Consider the following 21,808-nt stretch of genomic DNA (forward strand, 5'->3'; position numbering starts at 1 on the left):
ACATAAGCACACTGATACAGCATAACTGAATTACCATTCTTGTACTCAACTGCTCAGTAAAAATAGCACTGCCATTGCTGTAACAGGCCTTTCACCACCTGTGCCTCACACCAGCCAGGCAAGGCCCTCGTTCCAGCCCAGCAGTATTTGCACCAGCTTAGAAGAATTTGCTATGTGAACTGGAGACTGATTCCAGATACAGCATGTTAGGAGATAAAATCTGTGTGTGGGATAACAGCAGAGGTCTTGAAAACATGGACACAGGTTGAAAGCTAAGATCTCTTAACTATAAACAGCTCTCTGATAGCAATTACTAGTCACTGAAAAAGTACAACCCCAAAACCTGGGAAAAGACTGCTTTAACTTCAACTAAAGAGCAGCAGTGAAACAAGAAAACCAAATAACAGGAAAATCTCAGCCATGCAAATGTTAAAGCACCTGCAATGGCTGGGAAAGTAACCTAGTGTTTCCAAACATCATGCGGCACATAGTCCAGGGCAGAGACCAAGGGCTGGGAACCATCTCAAATATCTTCTTTAAGGACAAAATCCCCAAATAGGCAGAGGACAGGAAAAAACATGTCCACCACAGTTACAGCTTCCCTTGTCAAAGAGCTCTTCAGCCTGGCAACTTTGATGTCTGAGACTATCAAGGACCATCAAGGAAGTGCAGTTCTGTATACACACAGATAACTCAGGGCAAGGTCAAGGACTGACAACTTTGAATACACACTGATAATGATTAATAATTATTAGTAGGAAGTGTGCTGGTCTCGAATGTCAGTCTAGAAGTTTCGTTTAAAGGATTAAAACTGGCCTGATTTGTCAGGCTTCTGAACACTGTACGCTCTAACTGGCATGTATATACACATATCCAGCTGCAACCACCCTTACAGCTCTTGTGGAAATAAAGAATGGGGATTTATGAGCAGCTGGATCTGAACTCAAGAAGTCATCAACATATGAAAAGATAAACTCTCAGGTAATATGTCGATACCCCAGGAGCAGAGAAGAAAGGTGCAAGAAAAGGAAGTGGCACCACATCTATGAACTGTCACCATGTTAAAACATGAGGCACCTCCTTCTTCACCTTGACTGCACAGCAGGATTCAACAGAGCAAAGCACAGGAAGAGAACTTAATATCATAATTTTGAATCATAGAATGATTTGAGTTGGAAGGAACCTTGAAGATCATCTAGTTCTAACCCCCATGCCATGGCAAGGGATGACATTCAGTACATCAGGTTGTTCAGGGTCCCATCCTAGCTGGCCTTGAACACTCCCAGGGATGGGGCATCCACAGCTTCCAACCTGTTCTAGTGCTTTGCCACTCTCACAGTAAAAAATTTCTTCCTAATATCTAATCTAAACCTGCCCTCTTTCAGTTTAAAACCTTGTCCTGTCACTATCTGCCTGTATAAAAGGTCCCTCTCTCTCCTTTTTTTAAGCCCCCTTTAGGTACTGGAAGGATGAAATAAGCCTCTCTCTTGAAGCCTTCTCTTCTCCATGCTGAAGAATGCCAACTCTCAGCCTGTCATTTAGAAGCAGGATAGGGAAGAGTCAACAAAACATATATGCAAGTTTCATTTATATTTTTAAAAGTATTTTATACCTTTGAATGGTGTTTCAAAGGACAGGAGTTATATTTGACCATCTTGTGTTTAACATTGAATAGCAAAACCCTGAAGTTCATCTTTTTTTTATATGAGAAACAACTAAGCAAGAACTTCCTTAGCTGAAGACAATAATACAAAAATATTTGAAAAGGTACTGTAAACATTAGACTGTAGGCTGATTTAAGAAGTTACTGGCCTTGTTGAGCTCTCTTCTAATTTTCTCTGGACCAAACTGATCAAGGAAACGTCTGAAGTGAAATGCATCTATAGCAACAATTTCAGTGTGGCGGCGTTGCCATTCATCCCTAAAATTGGAGGGGGAAGAAAAGTAGATGACATTAGTTGTTTAATATTGGCCATATAACCAGAACTCAAAATGAGTAGTTCTCTGCAAAGCTTCTCTGTTAGAAGCAGTTAAAAAGGTGAACTCCTAACAGACAATGGAGTGCTCTCTCTCTCTGTGGGTTGGGAAGGAAAGCAGCATCAGAAGTGAGACAGGTTGCACCATAAATTTGGGCATAAACGTGAAACAAATCCAATTACACAGCACTACTTATTAAGTACATCAGAACACTGCAAGGCCAGTGTCTGTCTTCCTCCTACATTTAAATGAGTATATTGTGTATGTCTCTCTACCAAATGAATAATATTTTGTATACACTATAACAACATTGTTGGAGAAATAAATTCAAGAGCTCAGATCTTTCCACTCAGATTCATGATATTAAATCTTATTTTGCCATACATGAACTGCACTGTTGCACCTGAGGTATCATTGTCAAACTTCTTGTGGCATTACAATCCACAGTTCAGTCAGTATCTTAACAAAAATGTGGATTAAATACATACAACTATAAAAGATGTTGGTCTAAGAACCGACATATGGTCAGGTACCACTTGTTAGCATTAACATCTTATTATTAATATAACTTTCTTAACTTGTTTGCTCTACTGGAGAGAGTAGCATCAAGCAGTCAAATACTCTATCAAGGCAAATGCTAGGAAATACTTAAGAGCACCAAGGTATTAAATTTGTAACATTTACTTGTTCCTTCGCTTAAACTTTACCTTGGGGTCTTATCTTCATGGCTTCTTGCCCACCGATAAGTTTCTGCATAGCCTGTATACTCACTGTACTGCTCAGTACCTGAAACAAATGATTTTCCAGATTACTTATAAAATATGTACATATTTGTCTCACTTGGCGAAACTCTGATAGCAATCACTGCTTCTCCCAATGAACATGCAGCTCCCAGAAGCAATGGAAAACAGAGAACAAGATCTTCTTGTAAAGCTCCTTTCCCACAGGTGAGGAGTAGCATCCACCACAGAACATGACAAGTGCAGATCTACGTCTGCTGTCCAGCATATAGCAACAAGACAGTTTTCAACTTCACCACTCCCTAGTTCAATAGCTTCCCAATACACTGCCTGTCATCTTTAAAGTTTTAACAGCTAGTATCTGGTTAACAAGAACTGTGATGGCATCTTGCCTTTCTGTTTTTGTTTTTGAGGTTACTTACTACCCGTAAACACAATGGTAACAGTCACTCTGCCATTAAAAATGTGGCAGCCTCACTTCAACACAATTCAGCAAACATCCAGGCTGACAGTTTAGGAAACATGAGAAGAAAAATATAAAGAAATTCAAATGTATTTGGTGAGCTATATGTTTATGCATTTTATTGTTCTAACAAGTTTTATTTCTCTAACAAAATGAAATCCATACAGCTGAAGAAAACCCTGATGGTCAGAAACCAAACAGATTTCCAACATGCCAGTGTTACCCAAGTTGTTGCCCTACAGGCTCTTGAGGGCAACCTTACACAAGCATAGGTGGGACTGTTAAAGCTTTGTAGTGTCATTGCCCAATACATCTCTTCCTTTTTGTTTTGTTTTACATTTGTTCAGCATCATTTCTGCACTATGGTTCCCGGCAGGAATTGTCAGATTTCACAGCAATTAATGGCACTGAATGGACTAAAGGCCACTGTTCTCAGCTGCAGTGGTCAGCACCACAAGCCACTTCTGTAAAACCACAAGGACCCAAGAAAACACGGTCTGGAACACACTTGGCTGCTCTTGAAAAGGTCCAACAGCGTATCTTGTCAAGCATGAAGGGCTGTAAGAAAGCAGCTTATTAAGGCCACCAGAATTTCAGCTACTGTGCTCTGCTCTACCAACTCCTTTTGAATGGTTTATCCCAAGACCAAGAAGGAGCACATCTTAACTGAGAACAAGGATCATAACCTTTCTGAAAGACTGTCTTTCACTTCATTTTGTAGAGCTTGAAGATCTTGCTTCGAAACTTGGGGACTGCACAAACATTTCAAAGAAATACTCCTGAAGTAATGCCACAGAAAAATCACAACTTTTCCCCCAGTTCTGAGCTCACACCAGCTGAATTTGGAAGTAGGGACTGAAAAAGATAACTTGTTGGGAGAATTTCAGTTCTAACAGGTATAAATTGGCACAAGTTATAAACAGTAAGAGTAAGAAGAGAACTGTTGAGCAACCCCTTAATTAGTGACACCAGCTATGCCTATAAATAGAACAGGAAAAAAATAGATTTTAGAAAGAAGTGCAAGCTGACAGCACAAAACATCTGACTATTAAGACAGAAGTAGTGCCTAACTATTGTGTAGATCAGCAATACCCTGAGAATACAAATGTTTCAATTTAATCTAGTTTTCCAATCTCTAAAATAAAAAAACAATTAAAGTTGAACAATCAAAACCATAAAACTATTAACTTTAAACCTCACTGACAAGGGAATTTGAATGTTGGCCTTCAGTAGTCTCAAGCATAGGAAACAAGCTGTTAAAAACTGTTTAAAATTATGCATATCCTTCAAGACATTTTCTCCATTTATCCTTATTAATTTTAACTGCCAAGGCTTATCAGCGCTTCTTTAACTCATCTGCCCTATTATCCACTCATTATTTATTTAGATTTGTCTAGATGATTAATCATACTGAGGGCACACAAACCCCACTCCAGGCTATTTTGAGAAGTTGCTATGCAAAATGAGTGGGATGGTAAAAGATTCCTCACCAAGAGTTCACTTCCTGATACAAAACCATCTCAAAACTGTGGATGACAGAGTATGCCCATGTATTCACACACGTCCGTGCCCTCACACAAAGGACAACCACAAGTAGCTTCAATATTCAGAAATCAGCTTTCTAATTGAATTGCAGGCTATCAACCTTCAGCAAGACTCTTCCTGACCTACATAAAATTCAGTTTTACTGATATGTTTGGAAAAAGTGTCCGAGCATACAGCAAGAAAAGACAGACAAGGGAAGCATGTGACTTTTCTGAGAGCTCTCTTTAGAGGACAATCTAACAAAACTTCCAGCTTCAAGAAGGAAGCATTTCCTTTGGTGTCTAATGTGTGGAAAGAAAACACTAGGTTATCAAGATATTGTACCAGGATAGATTAAATGATAGTTAAAGTATTAAGCTGGGTTTTTCAATGTTCATTGTTTTCATTAATTTTTATGGAATTGTAGTGTCTGATGACAAAAGCACCAGGAAACAAACAAACAAGCAAACGCACACACATTTATAAAAAAATCAATAGCAGAGAAACTCAAAGAAATCACACAAACTCTAAAGTCATGTTCCAGAAGCCCAAAGTTAATGAAAATCAATGACTTTTCATAAGTGAAGCTCTGGAAATTTGTAAAACAAAAATGATTATTCAACCGGCAGCACTTCTGCCTCTGAACTACTGGGATATAAACTTTTGTTTCTGGGAGAATAGAAGCAGTACAGGATAAGTTGGACAGCTAAAGTTTCCGCTGAATCTTTTTTCTTCCTATTAAAAAAAATAAAGGGGTAAAAAAAGGCAAACTACAAATAATGCATAACAGTAGAGTTCCATCAGAACTTGAAAAAAAAGCTACAAAACCTAAAAAAACCTACCTAAAGTCAAAAGAATCTATATAAAAGTACCATTCAAAAACCTATACTTTGTGAAACTGGTAAGAGTTACAGCATTAGGCAAAAAGTGAAACTGCCAAGTGTTGGTGTTTATGGGATCTCATCAACCTGGAAAGATTTGCAACTACTACTAACAACAAATAGACCTTTCTCAGACTCCACAGTCCAGCTTTATATTTGCATATGACTTGTATAGTATTATAGTGTTTCCAGGGATTGGGAAAAACTCCACTATAGTGTTCCTCTAGTATTTCTTATGAGTTAGAGATTTTACCTCTGGAGAGGCAGTACTACTAGCACTGAATAAAAAGTAGATGTGAAAATTGCAAGAGTATAGTTTTGTAGTCACCAACATAAAGGCACATTTAGTGTCAAAAGTGAGGGGAAGGTCCTTCTCTCCCTTTCAGTCAGTTCTTCCAATCCTTATCTTGCACCACCTTAAGTCTTCTGGCTCTCCTGACACTGGTACGATCAGCCTGCTAAATCCAGCTGAAAAACAATTTTCCCCTGAGTAAATTTTCAGCTGAACCAATTATCTGATCTCATTTGCTGCCTGGGTAATATGGTCAGAAGCCTCTAAAAATGCATTGCTAAGATGTGGTCCAGACTGGCCATCTGCAGATTCAAAGCAAACATGGAACACAGCTTCATTGCTCTTAATGCCTGCCTGAATATATGTGAGCTCAAACAGGGGAAAAACAGAATGAAAAAAAAATCTGAATGAAAACTACTCACATTCATTTACAGCTCTGCCAGAAATACAGCTGTGGGAACCTCTGGCATTGCTGTTGACATTTCTTTAGGCAGATGTCCATGCTGAAGAACTTGACTGTTTGCTTGACCAGTTCCATATTCATTACAGCAGTGATATTAACCAGATACTGTGCAATCACAACAAATTTAATTTATCTCCCAATTTCTTGGACTCCTCTGCAAATTTAAGCTGCACAGTTATACCCATTAGGCCACTGAGTCAAGATGCATCACAAAGAACGTAATTTATCAAGAGGATTGTGACACAGGGGAGACTTGGCTAAGCACCAAGGTGGAAGAGATCCAGGGATTAAATAAAAGTGATGGAATGGATATTTCCATTAGTGAAGAACACCATATCACAAATACTAATTACAAAACACTGTAAAGTACTCAAGAAAACTAAATGTTCCTGCAGTGAAAAAACGTCCTCACCTTTATTTGTCCATGCCAAATCACTGGTTGTTTTTTTTTTTTCAGGGGAATGGAAGAAGGTCTTTCAAAACATTCATTTAGAGTTTTCCCCCATCAGTTATTACTCAGATTGATAGCTGTGCTCTATTTTTACCCCCCTCATCCAGAGAACAGTGCTTCAATATGTTAATACAGTATCATATCCAAAATATACAACAGAAGGATAGCCAAGAATTTTTTTTCTGACTCATTTTTTTAAAAGGTAATCACAAAAGCCAATTTATCAAAAAATTTTCACAGAAAAGGTATTAATTCTGGCAGGGTGGAAAAACAAAATAAAACACTGTCTTAAGAAGATTACCAAGTATAACACTGAAAACAAAAGATGTTCTGCCCAGTACAATCAATAACTCAGGAGAGAGTAAGACTTGCAAGATTTAAGTTCAATTTTCTACTGTGTATGCCTGTGAGAGAAAGAAGTGCTACAGATAGACTTTTCTTGATTTTTGAGACAGCTCAGGTACCTAAACACGATATTTTTACTATAGCAGACTGAAAAATATAATCTATTACAATATTTACCCACAGGATCTCTCTGATCATATATTTTTTCTGTACAGCTATTCTTTAGAGTAAATAAAGTATTGTAGCATCATTTTATTTTTCAGTCATGAGAAATGCTCACTGTTCTCGTGTACAGAACCCAGACACACATGGTGTGACCTGGGCCACTCCTGTTTTTAACAGTGACATTTGGTCTTTTGATGCAAACTATTTTGATCCAGTGGATAATAAAACATTCCAGAATGTTTTATTCTGGACAGAAAAAGGAAATCTCTTTCAGCAAAGCACTGGACATGCACAGCCCCTCAACAACATACTGGAGAAGCAGTTAAGTTTTTGATGTTGTAATTGCAAACTCACAAGCAACACAAATACATGTGTGTAACTTACAGGATCAAAATCCTTAAGAGACAGTTCCTGACTTTCTACCCTTTTTTAATAGATGCTGATTTTTTCCTCTTCCACTTCCTCCCCTTTTAGGTAACCAGAAGGTAGCTCCTCTTCTCAGTTTTCAATCCCACTGATCACACCAAATGTTACAAATTCCAGACAGGAACAAAAATTGCCCATCCTTTAACAGAAGCATTACCCACTGATAGTTGGGACCAGCTAATAGCTGGGAATTGTGGCTGTCACCTATACTGTCCAACAGCATTCTTTAGCTAGAGACACTCAGGACAAAAAAGTTCTGTCTGCTTGCTCTCACTTTTTATTCTTTTTGCCTGTTTCACAAAGCATCTATTGGAACATGGTCTTAAGGGGTGGGATAAAGTAGGAAGCTCTTTGTCAAATGAGTATTGACTTTTTTTTCCTTCTTTCTTTTTTATCCCTAAAGCATTTAAACATACTAAACTTCAACCTGAAATATATTTTCTATATATAAAATCAGAATTAGATGTGAAACATTTTCTGCAAAGACCAACCTGTGATGATAAGACATTCATTGTGATCCAAGACTTCAGTGATGAGCCTCGATACAATCAGTTCTGGATTGATTAAAAACCGAATTTCTTCTTGTACTAGTCCTGCCCCAGTCACACCACCTCCAACAAAACGGTTTGCAAAATCAACCTAACAAAAATACATTCAGGGGGATTATGAGATAAGCAAATGGTGTAAAATCCTTTCATTTACCAAGGTAAATAAAGTCCTGTACAAATTCAATAATTCTGTTGAAATCTGCTACTATCACTTAAAAATACAAGCAGAGGGACTGACTAACATGATCATGTCTTTCTTTTTTTTTTCCATTCCACTTCTCAGAAAACTTAAGACAAGTGAGACATTACACAGCAAAACAAGTTTTGCATCTCAAATATTCTGAATCCAGGTTTTTGTGAGTTTTCTTTGAAGAGCACATATTTAAGAATAAAACACATTTCAGTAAATGTGAAAGATGAAAACAGCAAATTACAGTAGTCTTTTTGCTTTTTAGGGATATTGAAAAATCATGAAGTTGTCCTTTAATAAGCATTCTGCCTCAGCTGAAGAATTTTTAGATTAGCACTGTCCCTGTAACAGTTCTATACCCAAAAACCCCTTATGAATTCTCCTAGAAATGCACTAACAGAATCCCCTACAAATTCTCCTTGAAATGCACTTGAACAAGGCAAGTAATTTTGACTATTAAGGTTTCTGCTTGAAACAGAGAAGCTCTGGACTATTTTTTGCTGCAATAGTACACATTTTGCAAATTACAGTTTCATACAAACAACAGTTTTACAAGGATTTTGTTTATTCAATAAAGTAATTACTATTTATGCAAATTAACTGCCCATAGAAATTTATTCTTTTAAAAAGTCACTTCATCTTTCAAATGCTATTAGCTTCTTACTGGTTTTTATTTAGATAGCTGATAAGAGCACATATACAGGAGGAGAACAGAACTTGCTGGAGTGACATGAACACCTGTGTGGATTACAAACTGATCAGGAGTCAGAGGCAAGCCTAAAGCACACCAAGAGCCAGCCACTACAGCAGCAGGTGCTCCTTTAGTCTATCCTGGAAATACTAACACATTTCCAGTTGTTTGAGATTTACTGAACTTGACTACAATAAAAAAAGTTACATGTAAGCTACTCAAATGTTCAGTGTGCCAGGGCCCCAAAAGCACTTTAACTGTGCTGAGTAACCCCACCTTCCTGAGACACATCACGGGTGGGCCCAGCCCAGCCCTGTCCCTGCTGGTGCTTGGGTGTCCCTGCTTGGATGTCTTGGATTGTCCTTGGTGCCCTGACTCATCACCTTTGGCTGATGGCCACCAGCAAGTCAGCAGGAACTGTTCTTGTCACCATCCCTGCTCTGCTTGTGCCAGCCAGCCAAGGCTGGGGTCACTGGGGACTCCTGCATTGTCCTGCTTGGGTCATCCTGCTCCCTCCTGGAGTGACTGCTCTTCAACTGAGCTGAAATATTTGGCTTGAAAGAGCCAGGAGGAAGAAGATCACATCCTAGGCAATACTCACTTCTACAGAGTGCAACACTATAAAAATGGCTATTATTGAGCAGTTGCTGAGTTCTTAATAATTTCAACACACATTTGAATGCTCATGTTTCATAAAGTCATGAGACATTTTAAAGTCTGAGCAAAAAGCATTGGAGGAAAAAAAAGTCCTCCTATTCTTTCTCTTCCTATGCAGTACTTGTTCCTGCTAAGAAAGTTCCAATTTTTTTTGTTCGTTTGTTTTGGGGGTTTTGTTTGTTTGTAGTTTGGGGTTTTTGCGTGATTTTTTTTTGGTTGGTTTTTTTTTTTTGGTTGGTTTGTTTTTTTGTTGCTTTGTTGTTTTTTTTTTGGTAAAAGAACTTTAGAAGGCAGTCTATTTTTTTAAAAAGAAAAGCAGAAAGCAAACAAAAATATTGAAAACTCAAATATGTTCCTTCCTATAGATATGGAGAGGACATCCCCCTTATGAATTTCTTTTGCTGACTGCCTCCCAGACTGAAACAGTGGTGCTGGCAGCAGCAAGAAAGTCTCCTGAACCACTGACCTGGTCACTGCCTGGGGCACAAGAATAATTTTTTAAAAATAAACTGAAACCCTTGACAAGTCATCAAGATCACAGCCTGAATCTTTTATCTTGTCAATCTTCAATCCTGGCTTGAACCAGAAGACCTGAAGCTGTCCAGGGCTTGTGATTTTCTGTCAGCCATTTCTGTAGCAGGTACATGTGCTACCTAGAGCTGGGGAACATTGACAGTGTAAGACTGCCCATGGAATTAATTCTGATGTTTCTTTTACATTGCATAACATCTCGTCATTTAAGTCAATTGAGGGTAAACAAATAACTTTGTTAAGCTGGCAGAACATAAAAGTACAACAAAAACATGACATAAAGCCACATTAACTGTTGCATGCACTTACCTGTAGCATACCTTGTCCATTGCTTTCGATGGTGCCTTCATAGGTGACATGCAGTCTAGATAGTTTTTTCTGAGATCTACCATTGAGGAAAAATATTGTACAGAAAGGACAATTACAGAACCTCCACACGACAATTTTTAAACAAAACTCAGCCAAACCCAAACTTCTTACACACCTTAAACATAAGGTGGTTTAAAAAAACCACAAACCCTGAAGGATTAAAGAAAACATGCTTGTCATTCAGAAACAATTTGTAAAGGTTTAACATAGTAAATTGTTCAGTTTCTTCACCTCTTTCACCATAAAATCCCAAATTTGAAATTGGAGTTTTGTGTTTTTCTTGTCCCACATTAACTTGCTAACCAGCAAGAAAACTGCCACACTTGTGTTCACGCTGGTTATCACCCATATTTTGTTATATTTCCTTAATGTCATTTCTTAAATCAAGTCATCTCTCTCTTTTTTCCCCACTCAAGCAACAGCACCAAAGACATGTTATGTTTTAAAACTTAAGACTTGTTGGCTTTATGGACAAATCAGGACACAAACTACTTGTGGCAGTTCACCCACTTCCCTCTGTGCTCCTTTCTGCAACAATCCATAGCACATATTGTTTTCTGCAGTTCTTCCAGGCCTGAATCAATTGCAAATGAATGAGATTCAGTTATCATGGATTTAAGACATTTCTTGCATTAACAGGATGTTTGACTTACCTCTCCCAGTCTGGAAATTCCTGGAGACACTGCCTTGTAAACGTCACCAATCCCGTAGGTTCTACAGGCAAACCAATCCCAAAGGAAAATGCATTAAGTAGGGGAGCTTTAGTCCTTAGATTATTTTAATTGGTAAGCTTTTAAAATTACAATCGTCATTCTTAGCAGAAAGCAAGAGCTTAACTTTCCTCAAGAGCTGCTTTGAATCTTTCCCTGACAGCCTATGCTCAAATTAAAGACAAATAACATGAAGATCAAAGTATTTACTTCTCTTACACCTTTGTAGTTTGAGTATTGTTCTTTTTCTTAAGTGATTTTCCCTTTAACAGTAAACACTACTATAAAGACTCAGTAATTGAAGTAAAATGTGCTGCCACTTAGAAAAAAGGAAACTGTACACCTTTGAAAGCAGCTACTGTTCAGTACCAACAGGCAAACCACAGAGTGAGTACTATGGATGGCTGAAGCAGCAGCTCATATTTCCAAGAAAGTCCTACCATGTCAATAAAGATGCAGTGTTAGTGGATTCCAAACCGAGCAGTTTTCAGCCCTGCCAAGATGCTACTGAAATTCACTGTATTCCAACTGAGAAAAGACTCCTGTCCTCAAGAGAAAAAGAGGAGGTGTTGCTCTCTGCAGGAAGGATGCAGTATCATCTTTTTTCCTTATTTTACTCAAAAAAGTTCAGTTTTGCAACAGAAAGGAAATATCAGCCTTTTATCAGGTGATGCCATCCTAAAAAAAACTTCATTTGAGAGTCATTTCTTTGCTGCAGTAAGTCTACTGCACTGGCTTGTGAAAACATTCAAAACAGTATGTAAAGCACAAACTCATCCTTCTAAAAGCCTTAAACTGTCCTATGCTTTTCTTCACAATTTATAGGGGTTCAGGGGAAAAAAAGGGTTACTTGCTCTTAAGAAAAGTGCACAGCATTCAGTAATCAAGTGCTTTTCCAGATGGGAACTCTTGGTATCAGTTCCAGTATTTTACAAACTAAGCATTCAACTTTTAATTGCAAAGTCTTCAGTCTCCACTGTGTCCTTTTACACAGAATTCAATTACTATTTACAGCAAAAAGAGTTGCAAAATTATTACAGTAATTTAGAGAGTTATTCAGTCTTAGGAATTCCTGAATTATTCAGTCTTAGGAATTCCTGAGACAAAAAAAAAAAAAAAAATTTTTAATTCAAGAAAAGAGTATTCAAGAATCTCATTAAATATTATTTAAAGTTATAATCTTAGGGAATCTAATATGGTAGGTTCATAAAGCATGTTCCCAACAAATTTCATATGCATAGTGGGTCAGGGACAGCTGCCTAAATTTAGGATTTGGTTTGCATGAAAACTTTATAACTCAAGTAATAAAAAAAACTAGTATACTGTATCTCTTCTCAGTCCCACACATAAATCATAATTTACTTTTTACCTCAGAAATTTAGTTCTCTTGACAGTGCTGAAAGTCTGACAGCTGAAATAGGATATAGCTGCATTTAGTTTGTGGTGAATTAAAATGATGAACTGAAGGTGGACTGAACCAAGGGCTTCTTATATTTAATAGTTTAAAGCTGTCTTTCTTTTAAAACATTCTGAGAAAATATGAACCTAATAGGGAAATGCTGCCATGTAAAAAAATGGTTCTTTAAAAAAGACTATAATAAGGATATTGCTGCAGATGTGATGTATGCTACTGCAGTAAAATCTCTTTCTCCCTCAAAATGCAATACATAAGGTATGATACAGTTATCACAAAAATAAATCTATTTTTGAAAGCTTGTGCAGATGTTCAAATTCATGGTAATAACAGAAGATCTGACTACGCACTAATTTCTCAAAGAGTTGGAGATATCTCATGTCTTGCTATCACTTTTTTATTTGAAGTGGGCAAACTTCACAACAGCTTTGCTTTGGGACAATAGAAGGGAAATACCTGAAATATCAACACAAGTAGGGGAAAATCCCTCAAACTACAAACATTCCAGTCAAAGAATTGCGTAGTGCAGGAAATGTGAAGCCTGACTCCAAATCTTGAAGTCTGTGATTTTAATGACTGTATATGGTGCCAAGTTCCCCCTACATTCTCACTGTGATGCTGTGAGGTAAGTAGTTGCATATATTCCAAACATTATACATATATTTATGTCTACACATATACACAATGATATACACACACACTTTTATATATATATATATATATATATATATATATATATATATATATCTCTACAAGGGGGTGAATATATATCTCTGGATTTTACACACACCCCATATATACATATATATATATATATTTATCAGAAAAAAGAAAACAGAACAAGCCCTGTGCAAGAATTTGCTTGCAGGCATCATGTATATGGTAATCATTTGTATATGAATATCAGTGTACTTTGCAAGCTGGCTTTTGTTAGACACTTCCATCATAATGCTGCATAGCCATTTCTAAATTTAATGGGATTAAATTTGACATGCATCTGCTTTGTAGTTCAAAAAAAAATAAAGGATATACTTTTTTCTGTGACTCTTCTAAAATAGCAGAAAAGGGTCTTAAGCTTCTCAGGCTTTCTTGGTGACCTTCCTTCAAACAATCTGAAAAATAAGAAATAAAAGCAATCAACTAGATTTCAGGGATATAGTGCATAGTAATTAATGCTACTTACTAACTGCAATTTGATTTTTTATAATTATTATGCACATATTACATTAGCCTTGCATTTAAGTGCTGTACTGTAGAAAGAACTCTCTAGACAACCTTTTAGGAGTAACAAGTTTGTTGACTTGCTACGTTTCTGATGAAGATGCCAAGATAATGCCTATCTCACCTGTACCAATCTTCTAATATAAAAAAATGTCAGTTCAATATCAACATTCAGGAAAGCTACCAGTTTTATTTGCAGCAGATCCAAAGGTTAACAGGCTTGGATTAAGTGACCAAGGGGTGAAAACATGTATGTTGAGTACTCCAAGAACCAGATGTCTTACCCTTCTTTCAGCTCAGTGAGTTACACAGAACAATTAATGCAACCGTATTGCTTTCAAGAGCTGCACTGCACCAGCAGCATTTCTAAAGGAAACCTTCCCCCAAAAGAAATGGCTCCATCCACTGGGCTTTAATGGCATTCTAACATTCATTTGTAAAAAACCAAAGCATTAAAAAGAAGTATCCTATTTTTAGCCCCTAAGTGAATGTATTCTTTTAAGGTTAGCTGAAATACTTTTACTGCATCATCTGTCTTCCAGCAACTTGAAAATGCATTACTTAATTTCATTTCCAACAGAGTGACAAGGCATTGTTATCAGCAACACATAATGGAATTTATCTGGAAGGAAGAATAGCAGTGACTTCAGAAATAATACCCTTTGAATAGGAAGTTCACTAAAAGATGTCTGATCCACTGAAAGCCCTGAGGATGTAAGATTCTCCCCCCCCTCAATAAACAGTCTTAAGTAAAGGAATGACACAACATTATTCATTTGTTTCCATGTACTGGAATGACAGCTTGCCTTTAAAACCAGAATTCTGTCAGATGAATTCAGCTTTCAGCAGTGAAGTGAACTAGATTTTTTCAGTATCTGAAAATTCTTACGAGGTATACAGGCTGAATAGATCAATTTCATCCAAAATCTATATTAAGTCACAGAAGCTAATTTTATTAACTTGTTATTCTTTGAATAGTGAATCAGGACTTAGAGAAGGCAAACTCCAGACTTATACAGTCTATTCTAAAATGGGCCAATATGTAAGTTCTATCAAGGGTTTGTGCCTGCACACCTAACAAGGGTTTATAAAAAGAGCTAATGTGTGTGTGTCTGCAGGTCTTACCTAAATGCCTAAATTAACTCTGACCTTTTATCTTGAAGTCTTATTTGTTATGAAGCCTTTAAACTGGTTAATTTATTTATTAGCCTGATCATGCCTTTACTAGTTTGGGGTTTTTTTGCCTCTTTACAGCAAATTGACATCTTGCTTAAGTTGTAAGCTCTCAGGAGAGAGTTCTCATGTCACAAAGGTGATTGATGATTCTGTATAACAAGTAAATCGGGCAGAAGTGGTACAGAACTTGAAAAACTATGCCTGAAATAAGTCAGATCAAGCCAAAACCAGTCATATTTGTGAATGCAACAGCAAATGCAAGTGATTTTTACATGATTTGAAAATGGCCCAGTCCTCCCCCATTAATTTAACTCAGGACATAACACGACAAAGTTACGGATGTTTTAACCTTGAGCCTTATTTCTGAAATGATCAATTAGGCAACATTATGGGAAAATTTATTTTTGAAGCAAATATTTTAAAGACTAAAGCTATATCGAGGCATCACTAGATATTAAATAAAATTCTTCCTCCAGCACAGATCCTACTAAAAAAACCGCCCAAAAATCCAAGTGCAAACCACATAATTTCCTGACAGAAACACCCAGGGCCAAAACCCATTAATTCCAATTAAAGAACTCATCCAAATGAAGTGCACTGTAAATCAAATGCAAAGCACTTCAAGCTCACTTTCAGGTGAAGCAATTGAAATATTACTGGCAATTGCATATGTAAGCTGTTTTGCTTTGTACAGGATGTTCCCACTGCCATGCAGCAAACTTAAATTTAGCAGGTACTGGAGCTAAGAAAGCTCCCAGGGCTGCCCACCAAATATAGCTGTAAATTCATCTCTGGCTCTCCAGCTTCCAGGCCCCGGTAGTGGGAATGTTAATCACACAGAAGACCTCTACAGAGATACACTTAACTATTCAAGCAATCAAGTCAGATATTTTAAAACATAAGTAGATGTGTGAACAATGTCTTAAACATAAAGTAGATTGTTAAAGTCATTGTGGCTAAATGAAAATTCTTTCCTAGCAAATATTCAGACACTTAATTGACTTAATTGTTCTGAAGAGAAATCCTATATATGAGAAATAAAATATTAAAAATAATAAGAACTGATATTGGGAAAATTTAAAACAACTGTCAGCAAACCTATAGTAAAGTTACAAGGCAGTAGTTTATGTAATTTCAATAATCATTACAAAAAACATGTGCATTTGTTTTGCATTAGTGTTTCCCTAAAATAACCAAAAATTAGTGGAAAAAAAAGCATTTGAAAATCAATAATTTTGTTTTTTGCAGTCTCAACTGCAAACTCACAATTCTATTTTCAACCAGCATTTCCACCTTCTAAAGCTGGAGCCAAAAGCTCTAAAGAACCTGCTCTTAACTCCTTCCAGCGATGAGGCAGGTGGAAAATCTGCAAGGAACTTCAAAGGCTGCACTGCCAATGACGCAACGGGAACGTGATTTAAGAACATTAAGAACAGTATGGATCATAATCTAAAGAATACTTCCCATTCATAAATCCATGGCATTTCATAGGAGTTGTCTGCAGAAGTGTGGATACACAATTTTGTGTTGTGATCCCTACAATTAACTATGTGCTTTTTCCTTGACTCCCCCACAGGCACTAAAGTGCCTTTTTCTTTATTACTATAGTTGAAGATACACTTGTGCTGTTTCTTATATTTTAGTGTGATCTCACTAAAGATAACATCCCAGCAAGTATAAAACATTTTACTAAAACATTATTTTTCTCCTACAAATAAAAGTGAAAGAAGGACTTAAAAAGAAGTACTATGGATAGCCAAATTTCAACAAGTAAAGGGATCGAGCAGTTGGAAGGATGGAAAGTTAAGGCAGAAACAAAAATACTGAACAATTTCCTTTGGCCTCAACAACAGTGCTAATCACTAAACAGAGCTTTAGCCTAAGGTATAGAATGATAAAACACTTGGAAAAGAGAATAAACCAAGTATTTTGCTTTTTCTACCTTGCTGCATTTCAAGCCTCTGGTTATCTGACATATACACACATGTAGGAGTGGAAATAGTATGTTTATGTATGTTACTGTCAACTTGTATTGCTCTCCATATGATTGAGGGCTATTTTGACTAAATGGCTGAGCATCCTCAATTGCCAGCAACCTTAATGGGAACCACTGAAATTTCATACTGATACACAGCACCCTGAAGGAAAAACCAATATAGTGCTGAATGGCTCAATAACCACATCACTTAGGATTGCATCAGTCACACCAGGGAGCACATCTCTTCTGTCTTTCTCCTGCAATTCCCAACCCCATGGCACAATTAAAAAAAAGTGGAGTTCTAGGAACAGAAGAGAAACATAAAACTCCCTTGCTTTCAAAACCACTATCATACTTGTCATGAAATACTTTGTAAGCTTTGATTTCCAGTACTAAGCACAGTTTATCAAAGCACTTTGTTTCACTTTGTTTTACCCTGGGGATCTAAAACCAAAGATGTCCAACAGCGTGGTACAACTAAGTTCTGGACTAAATTATTATATTTATTAAGCTAACAAAACTCTTCAGATTAAGTACTGTTTTAATCACTACAGCAAAGTAATTATGCCAGACTTGTTATAAACAGTGTCCTTTTGAAGTTGTCTATTTAAAGAGGATTTCAACATTTACCAAACATAAATGTTGATTTAAATTTTTTTTCATAAAATCATACTCCAAGTATTCCATCCATGGCTAATGAGAACATATACCCAAGGCAGGCGTAACAGAATGAGTTTTGTAGGATCAGTGCCTGTAAACTCAGAAAATCTAGAACCACCTTTCAGAGGAGCAATGCATCTCAGTCATCTCTGAGAGTCACTAAATAATTTATTCCCCAGAGAATATTCATTAGTGTTGTGTAATTGATGTTGTTTATGGAGAGACAATTGCATTACTGGTAAATTAGATTTCAATTCTCCTGCATAAATGTACTATACAGTTTCCCATTTCCTTTCATGTATTATATATTCCATAAAAGATATATATCTTAACTAGCGTGTTTTTCCCGTCATTTCCAACCACTTGAAGTTACTTTAAAGGTTTCTTTCATAAACATGGAGAAATTCAGTGCTAGTGGAATACTGGTGGTTTCAGGCCAGGTCATCCACTAATATATGTGCCAAAAGACCCACCAGGCTTATGTCATCAGACACACTACCTTCAGTTATAATGGGAGCTACTACAGATACATAACATCTCCACTTCAACTATGGGAGTTTTTTGAATAAGAAAAACAGATGAATTATTCTAACTTGACACAACAGCTAAGAACAGATCTGTAGCAGGTCGAAGACCCAGCAGAAGCAAAGCAGGTCCTTGACAAACCTATGTCCTTTCCAGAACACTGACTCAAGATTGCAGATATTTTTCCTTGTATTTTGCTTTCACGTATAACCAAACCAGATAGTTTCCTAAATTACCAAATTCTATAGTGTCTTAACACAGGTCTGATAACTTGGTCAACAGTGGGAAAGAAAAATGTCCAAGAGCAGTCTTGTCTAACAAGACTGGATGGTATCCATTTTAGCATCTTATAAAAAATAAATGCAAGAAAGTATGAGGTTTGACCTCAGTATATTTCAAGAGGGATATATTTTTCATGAAAGTCCTAATTAAACCACAAACTATTCACCAAAGAAGGTTAATTATAACTATCACCACAAGAAACTACTTTAAACTCTGCAACTAACATCATAAATGTAGAGAGTCAATGCAATTCAGGCTCTACATTCAACTAGGATGCAACTTCCATGAAAAATTCATTAATAAGATATATAAAATTGTAAATTCAATTATTTCTTTCTTTTGTGATTGGTTATTTTTACATAAAGGTGCCCAATCTCTTGCCATCAAATACATTAAGCAGTGTTTTTAAAAAGAAAAATGGAACACTCTAAATTTAGCTTGATATTTTGAAGCAGTATATTATGCTACTTAGTATGATCCAACGTTTGGCCACTGAATGGATGCCATTCTATCTACTAGAATTCATAAATATTAAAGCTCTTAAACTACCAATTCCATTTTAATCAACTATATTTGAAATGAATTATGTTATTAATGACTTAAGAATCATAATAGGCCCAACCTTGCCAAGTACAAAAGGGAAGAATTCAATTAAATTACCGAGTATTTAATTATACACAGGTGACTTTCAGTCTGTAGCAAGATGAATAATCAAAACAGACAGTCAGTGTCACAACATACTATTAAACTGAGTGCTTCACTGGCAAAAGAGGAATGGCCACCTTTTTTTCCTCCTCTCATTTGGCAAGGCTAACAGGCAGGAGAGGAGAGGTAAAGCACAGATGATGTATGTTAATACTAACACACAGAACAGCCCTCCTTCCAAACAGCTGCAGTTATGTCTCTGTGAGTAAATTTTCAACATCTTGCACTGAGTGGCTGCTGTTTTGTCAAACAGATTCGTACCTTGGGGGGAGTAGGGGTGGAACTTACAATATGGTAGTTAATACCACATAAAAACCTAGAGCAGGGAGAAGACTAGGGGGAAAGAGGGAACATAACAGCATTTAAATGAAAAAACCATAACTATTTCATAGTTTATAAAAAGGCACTATTGTTGAAGTCTGCAAAAAGACTGCTGTGTAAAACCAAAAACACAAGAAAACTTACATAGTTGTGTTACTAACTTTAAAGCCAAGAATTTCAGTATTTCAGTCTCAAGGAGTAGAGGGGAGGGGTGGAAGCCTTTTGTACTAATGGGGACAGGACATGGAGAGTGGAATCAAGGAACACCACCTTTGCTAAAGAAAAAGACCCCTCAAATGCATCCACTCAGTAATGTTGCTTTATTAGCGAACCACAGCAGAATATTTTTTGGTACCCAAAGAACAAAGTCATTCATTCACAGTCATGTAGCAGATGAATTATGCTGAGGAAAGAACTAAGTCTGGAAAAAGCTGCAGACCACAATACTATGGGGACAAAAGGTTGCTGTGTGAACAATCTGTTATGCCCATTGCTAAGCACAGAGAGCAGAGCAGCAGCCTCCAAAGCCTTTACATCAAAACATTGTTATAAACAGGAAAAAAAGAAGTCACAAGCATTTTAATTTCAGTCACTGCCCACTGCCTTTAGAGTATATCCAGCTTCACAAAAGACTTTTTTTTAAAAGCTGAAAATACACAATGCAGTGAATCAAACCTTGTCATCACTGCAAGCCTGAAACAACAGTTGAAAACATGATATTTTACTCTGTCATTGCTACTAAAGAACTTATTTCGAAGAGTTAGAAAATACAGGGTTGGCAGGAGGAAAAAAGAAATTGCATACTTCTCCCTCCTCCTTTTAGATTTTAACTAAGTCAGGTTATATACAGTAACAGACAACTATACAGTCTTGTAGTAGTCTCTCCACTAACCTTCAATATCCTTTTGCTTTTATCCTGCCAGTCCCCCTCTCAGTAACACATTCCCTCTTATTTTACCCACTGCCTGTCATACCTTTTATTCTACTTCACTAATCTGTTTATTATCGAATGCAAAGTACAGAGGGTATAGGGGTGTAGATTTGCTGCAACAAATGGTTAAAAGTAAAGTAAAGGACTGGAAAGGGAAACTGTACTTATATAATAAATGCATAAATTGGCAAACACTGAGGAAGAGCCACTTTTAATCCTCAAGAACAAGAGGACATCAGCTTCCCTTCTTTTCTCCAGTTTGGCAACACTATTCTTGCTCTTGCACAAATAAAAATGGCTTTCTATCCCATGTGACTAGAAGCTGAGCATTACTTCATCCATAAGGCAAGAGGAAAGCCTCTGCCTTATACAGGTTGTCTGCTGTATTCCCCTTCTAAACAACACTGTTGGAACTTCCTGTGAGTGAGAGCATCAGGAAGCCAAGTCAGAAAACAATGGAGGACTGACTGGAATAGGGCAGAAAATTCTGAATGGTTAATACTTTATACTGGTCATTCTTTAAGTCTGTGGCAGGAAACTATTTACCTAATAATTTGCCAAGGCTTCTTTATTTAAAAGTAGTTCACAGTATTACACCCCAAGTATTTCACTGTACTACTGTGACTTTACATTGCTCTGAAATGTTCATAGAGGAGAATATGAATTTACTCCAGTTATTTAACAGTGTTTTATTCTGTAGTTGGTAAGAAATTTAACCACTTGGTTTATAGAATGTTTAAGTTACAACAAAAAATGGTAGCTTAAAGTCCTTTAAAAATACCATAAAATACAGCTAGAAGTGTGTGGTCAAACAGAACTCCTTCCAGACCTTTTCTGTCCTCTTTCACTGTCTGAACATCAATATTTTTTAATGCATCAATGGTATTTTTCATTTACTTGTTCTTGTGAACTACTGGTAGAAAAACACGCTGAATTGAATGGCATATTAATGCCCACCCACACCCGCTGCACTCTAGGAATAAACACCAAGACAGTGCCCCTGGTCTCCCTTCTGAAATATACAATTTACATAAACCTGTGAAAGCCCTTGAAGGCAGCAAGCACCAAAGCCATTATTAGTTTATCAGCATGCCTGACAATTTATTGCAGGAAATTCTGGTGTAATACAGCTCTCATGATACCCGCACCCAAGTGTCCTGGATCACAAGGAA

The 21,808-nt window shown here is 36.9% G+C and overlaps 1 protein-coding gene across 2 annotated transcripts in view; it reads right to left on the reverse strand.

Annotated features, from left to right (window-relative positions):
* Positions 1 to 21,808, reverse strand: part of PARG (poly(ADP-ribose) glycohydrolase) — a 61,474-nt gene that overhangs the window by 8,324 nt on the left and 31,342 nt on the right. For both annotated transcript variants that reach the window (XM_032695126.1, XM_032695125.1), the window contains exons 10-15: positions 13,870 to 13,949; positions 11,367 to 11,427; positions 10,654 to 10,729; positions 8,219 to 8,366; positions 2,685 to 2,763; positions 1,813 to 1,921 (exon numbers count right to left, since the gene is read on the reverse strand). In XM_032695126.1, coding sequence (XP_032551017.1) covers positions 1,813 to 1,921; positions 2,685 to 2,763; positions 8,219 to 8,366; positions 10,654 to 10,729; positions 11,367 to 11,427; positions 13,870 to 13,949 — 553 coding nt within the window. The remainder of the gene's footprint in view (positions 1 to 1,812; positions 1,922 to 2,684; positions 2,764 to 8,218; positions 8,367 to 10,653; positions 10,730 to 11,366; positions 11,428 to 13,869; positions 13,950 to 21,808) is intronic.

This window comes from Chiroxiphia lanceolata, chromosome 8 (assembly GCF_009829145.1).
Source record: "Chiroxiphia lanceolata isolate bChiLan1 chromosome 8, bChiLan1.pri, whole genome shotgun sequence".
NCBI classification, from domain to species: Eukaryota; Metazoa; Chordata; class Aves; order Passeriformes; family Pipridae; genus Chiroxiphia; species Chiroxiphia lanceolata.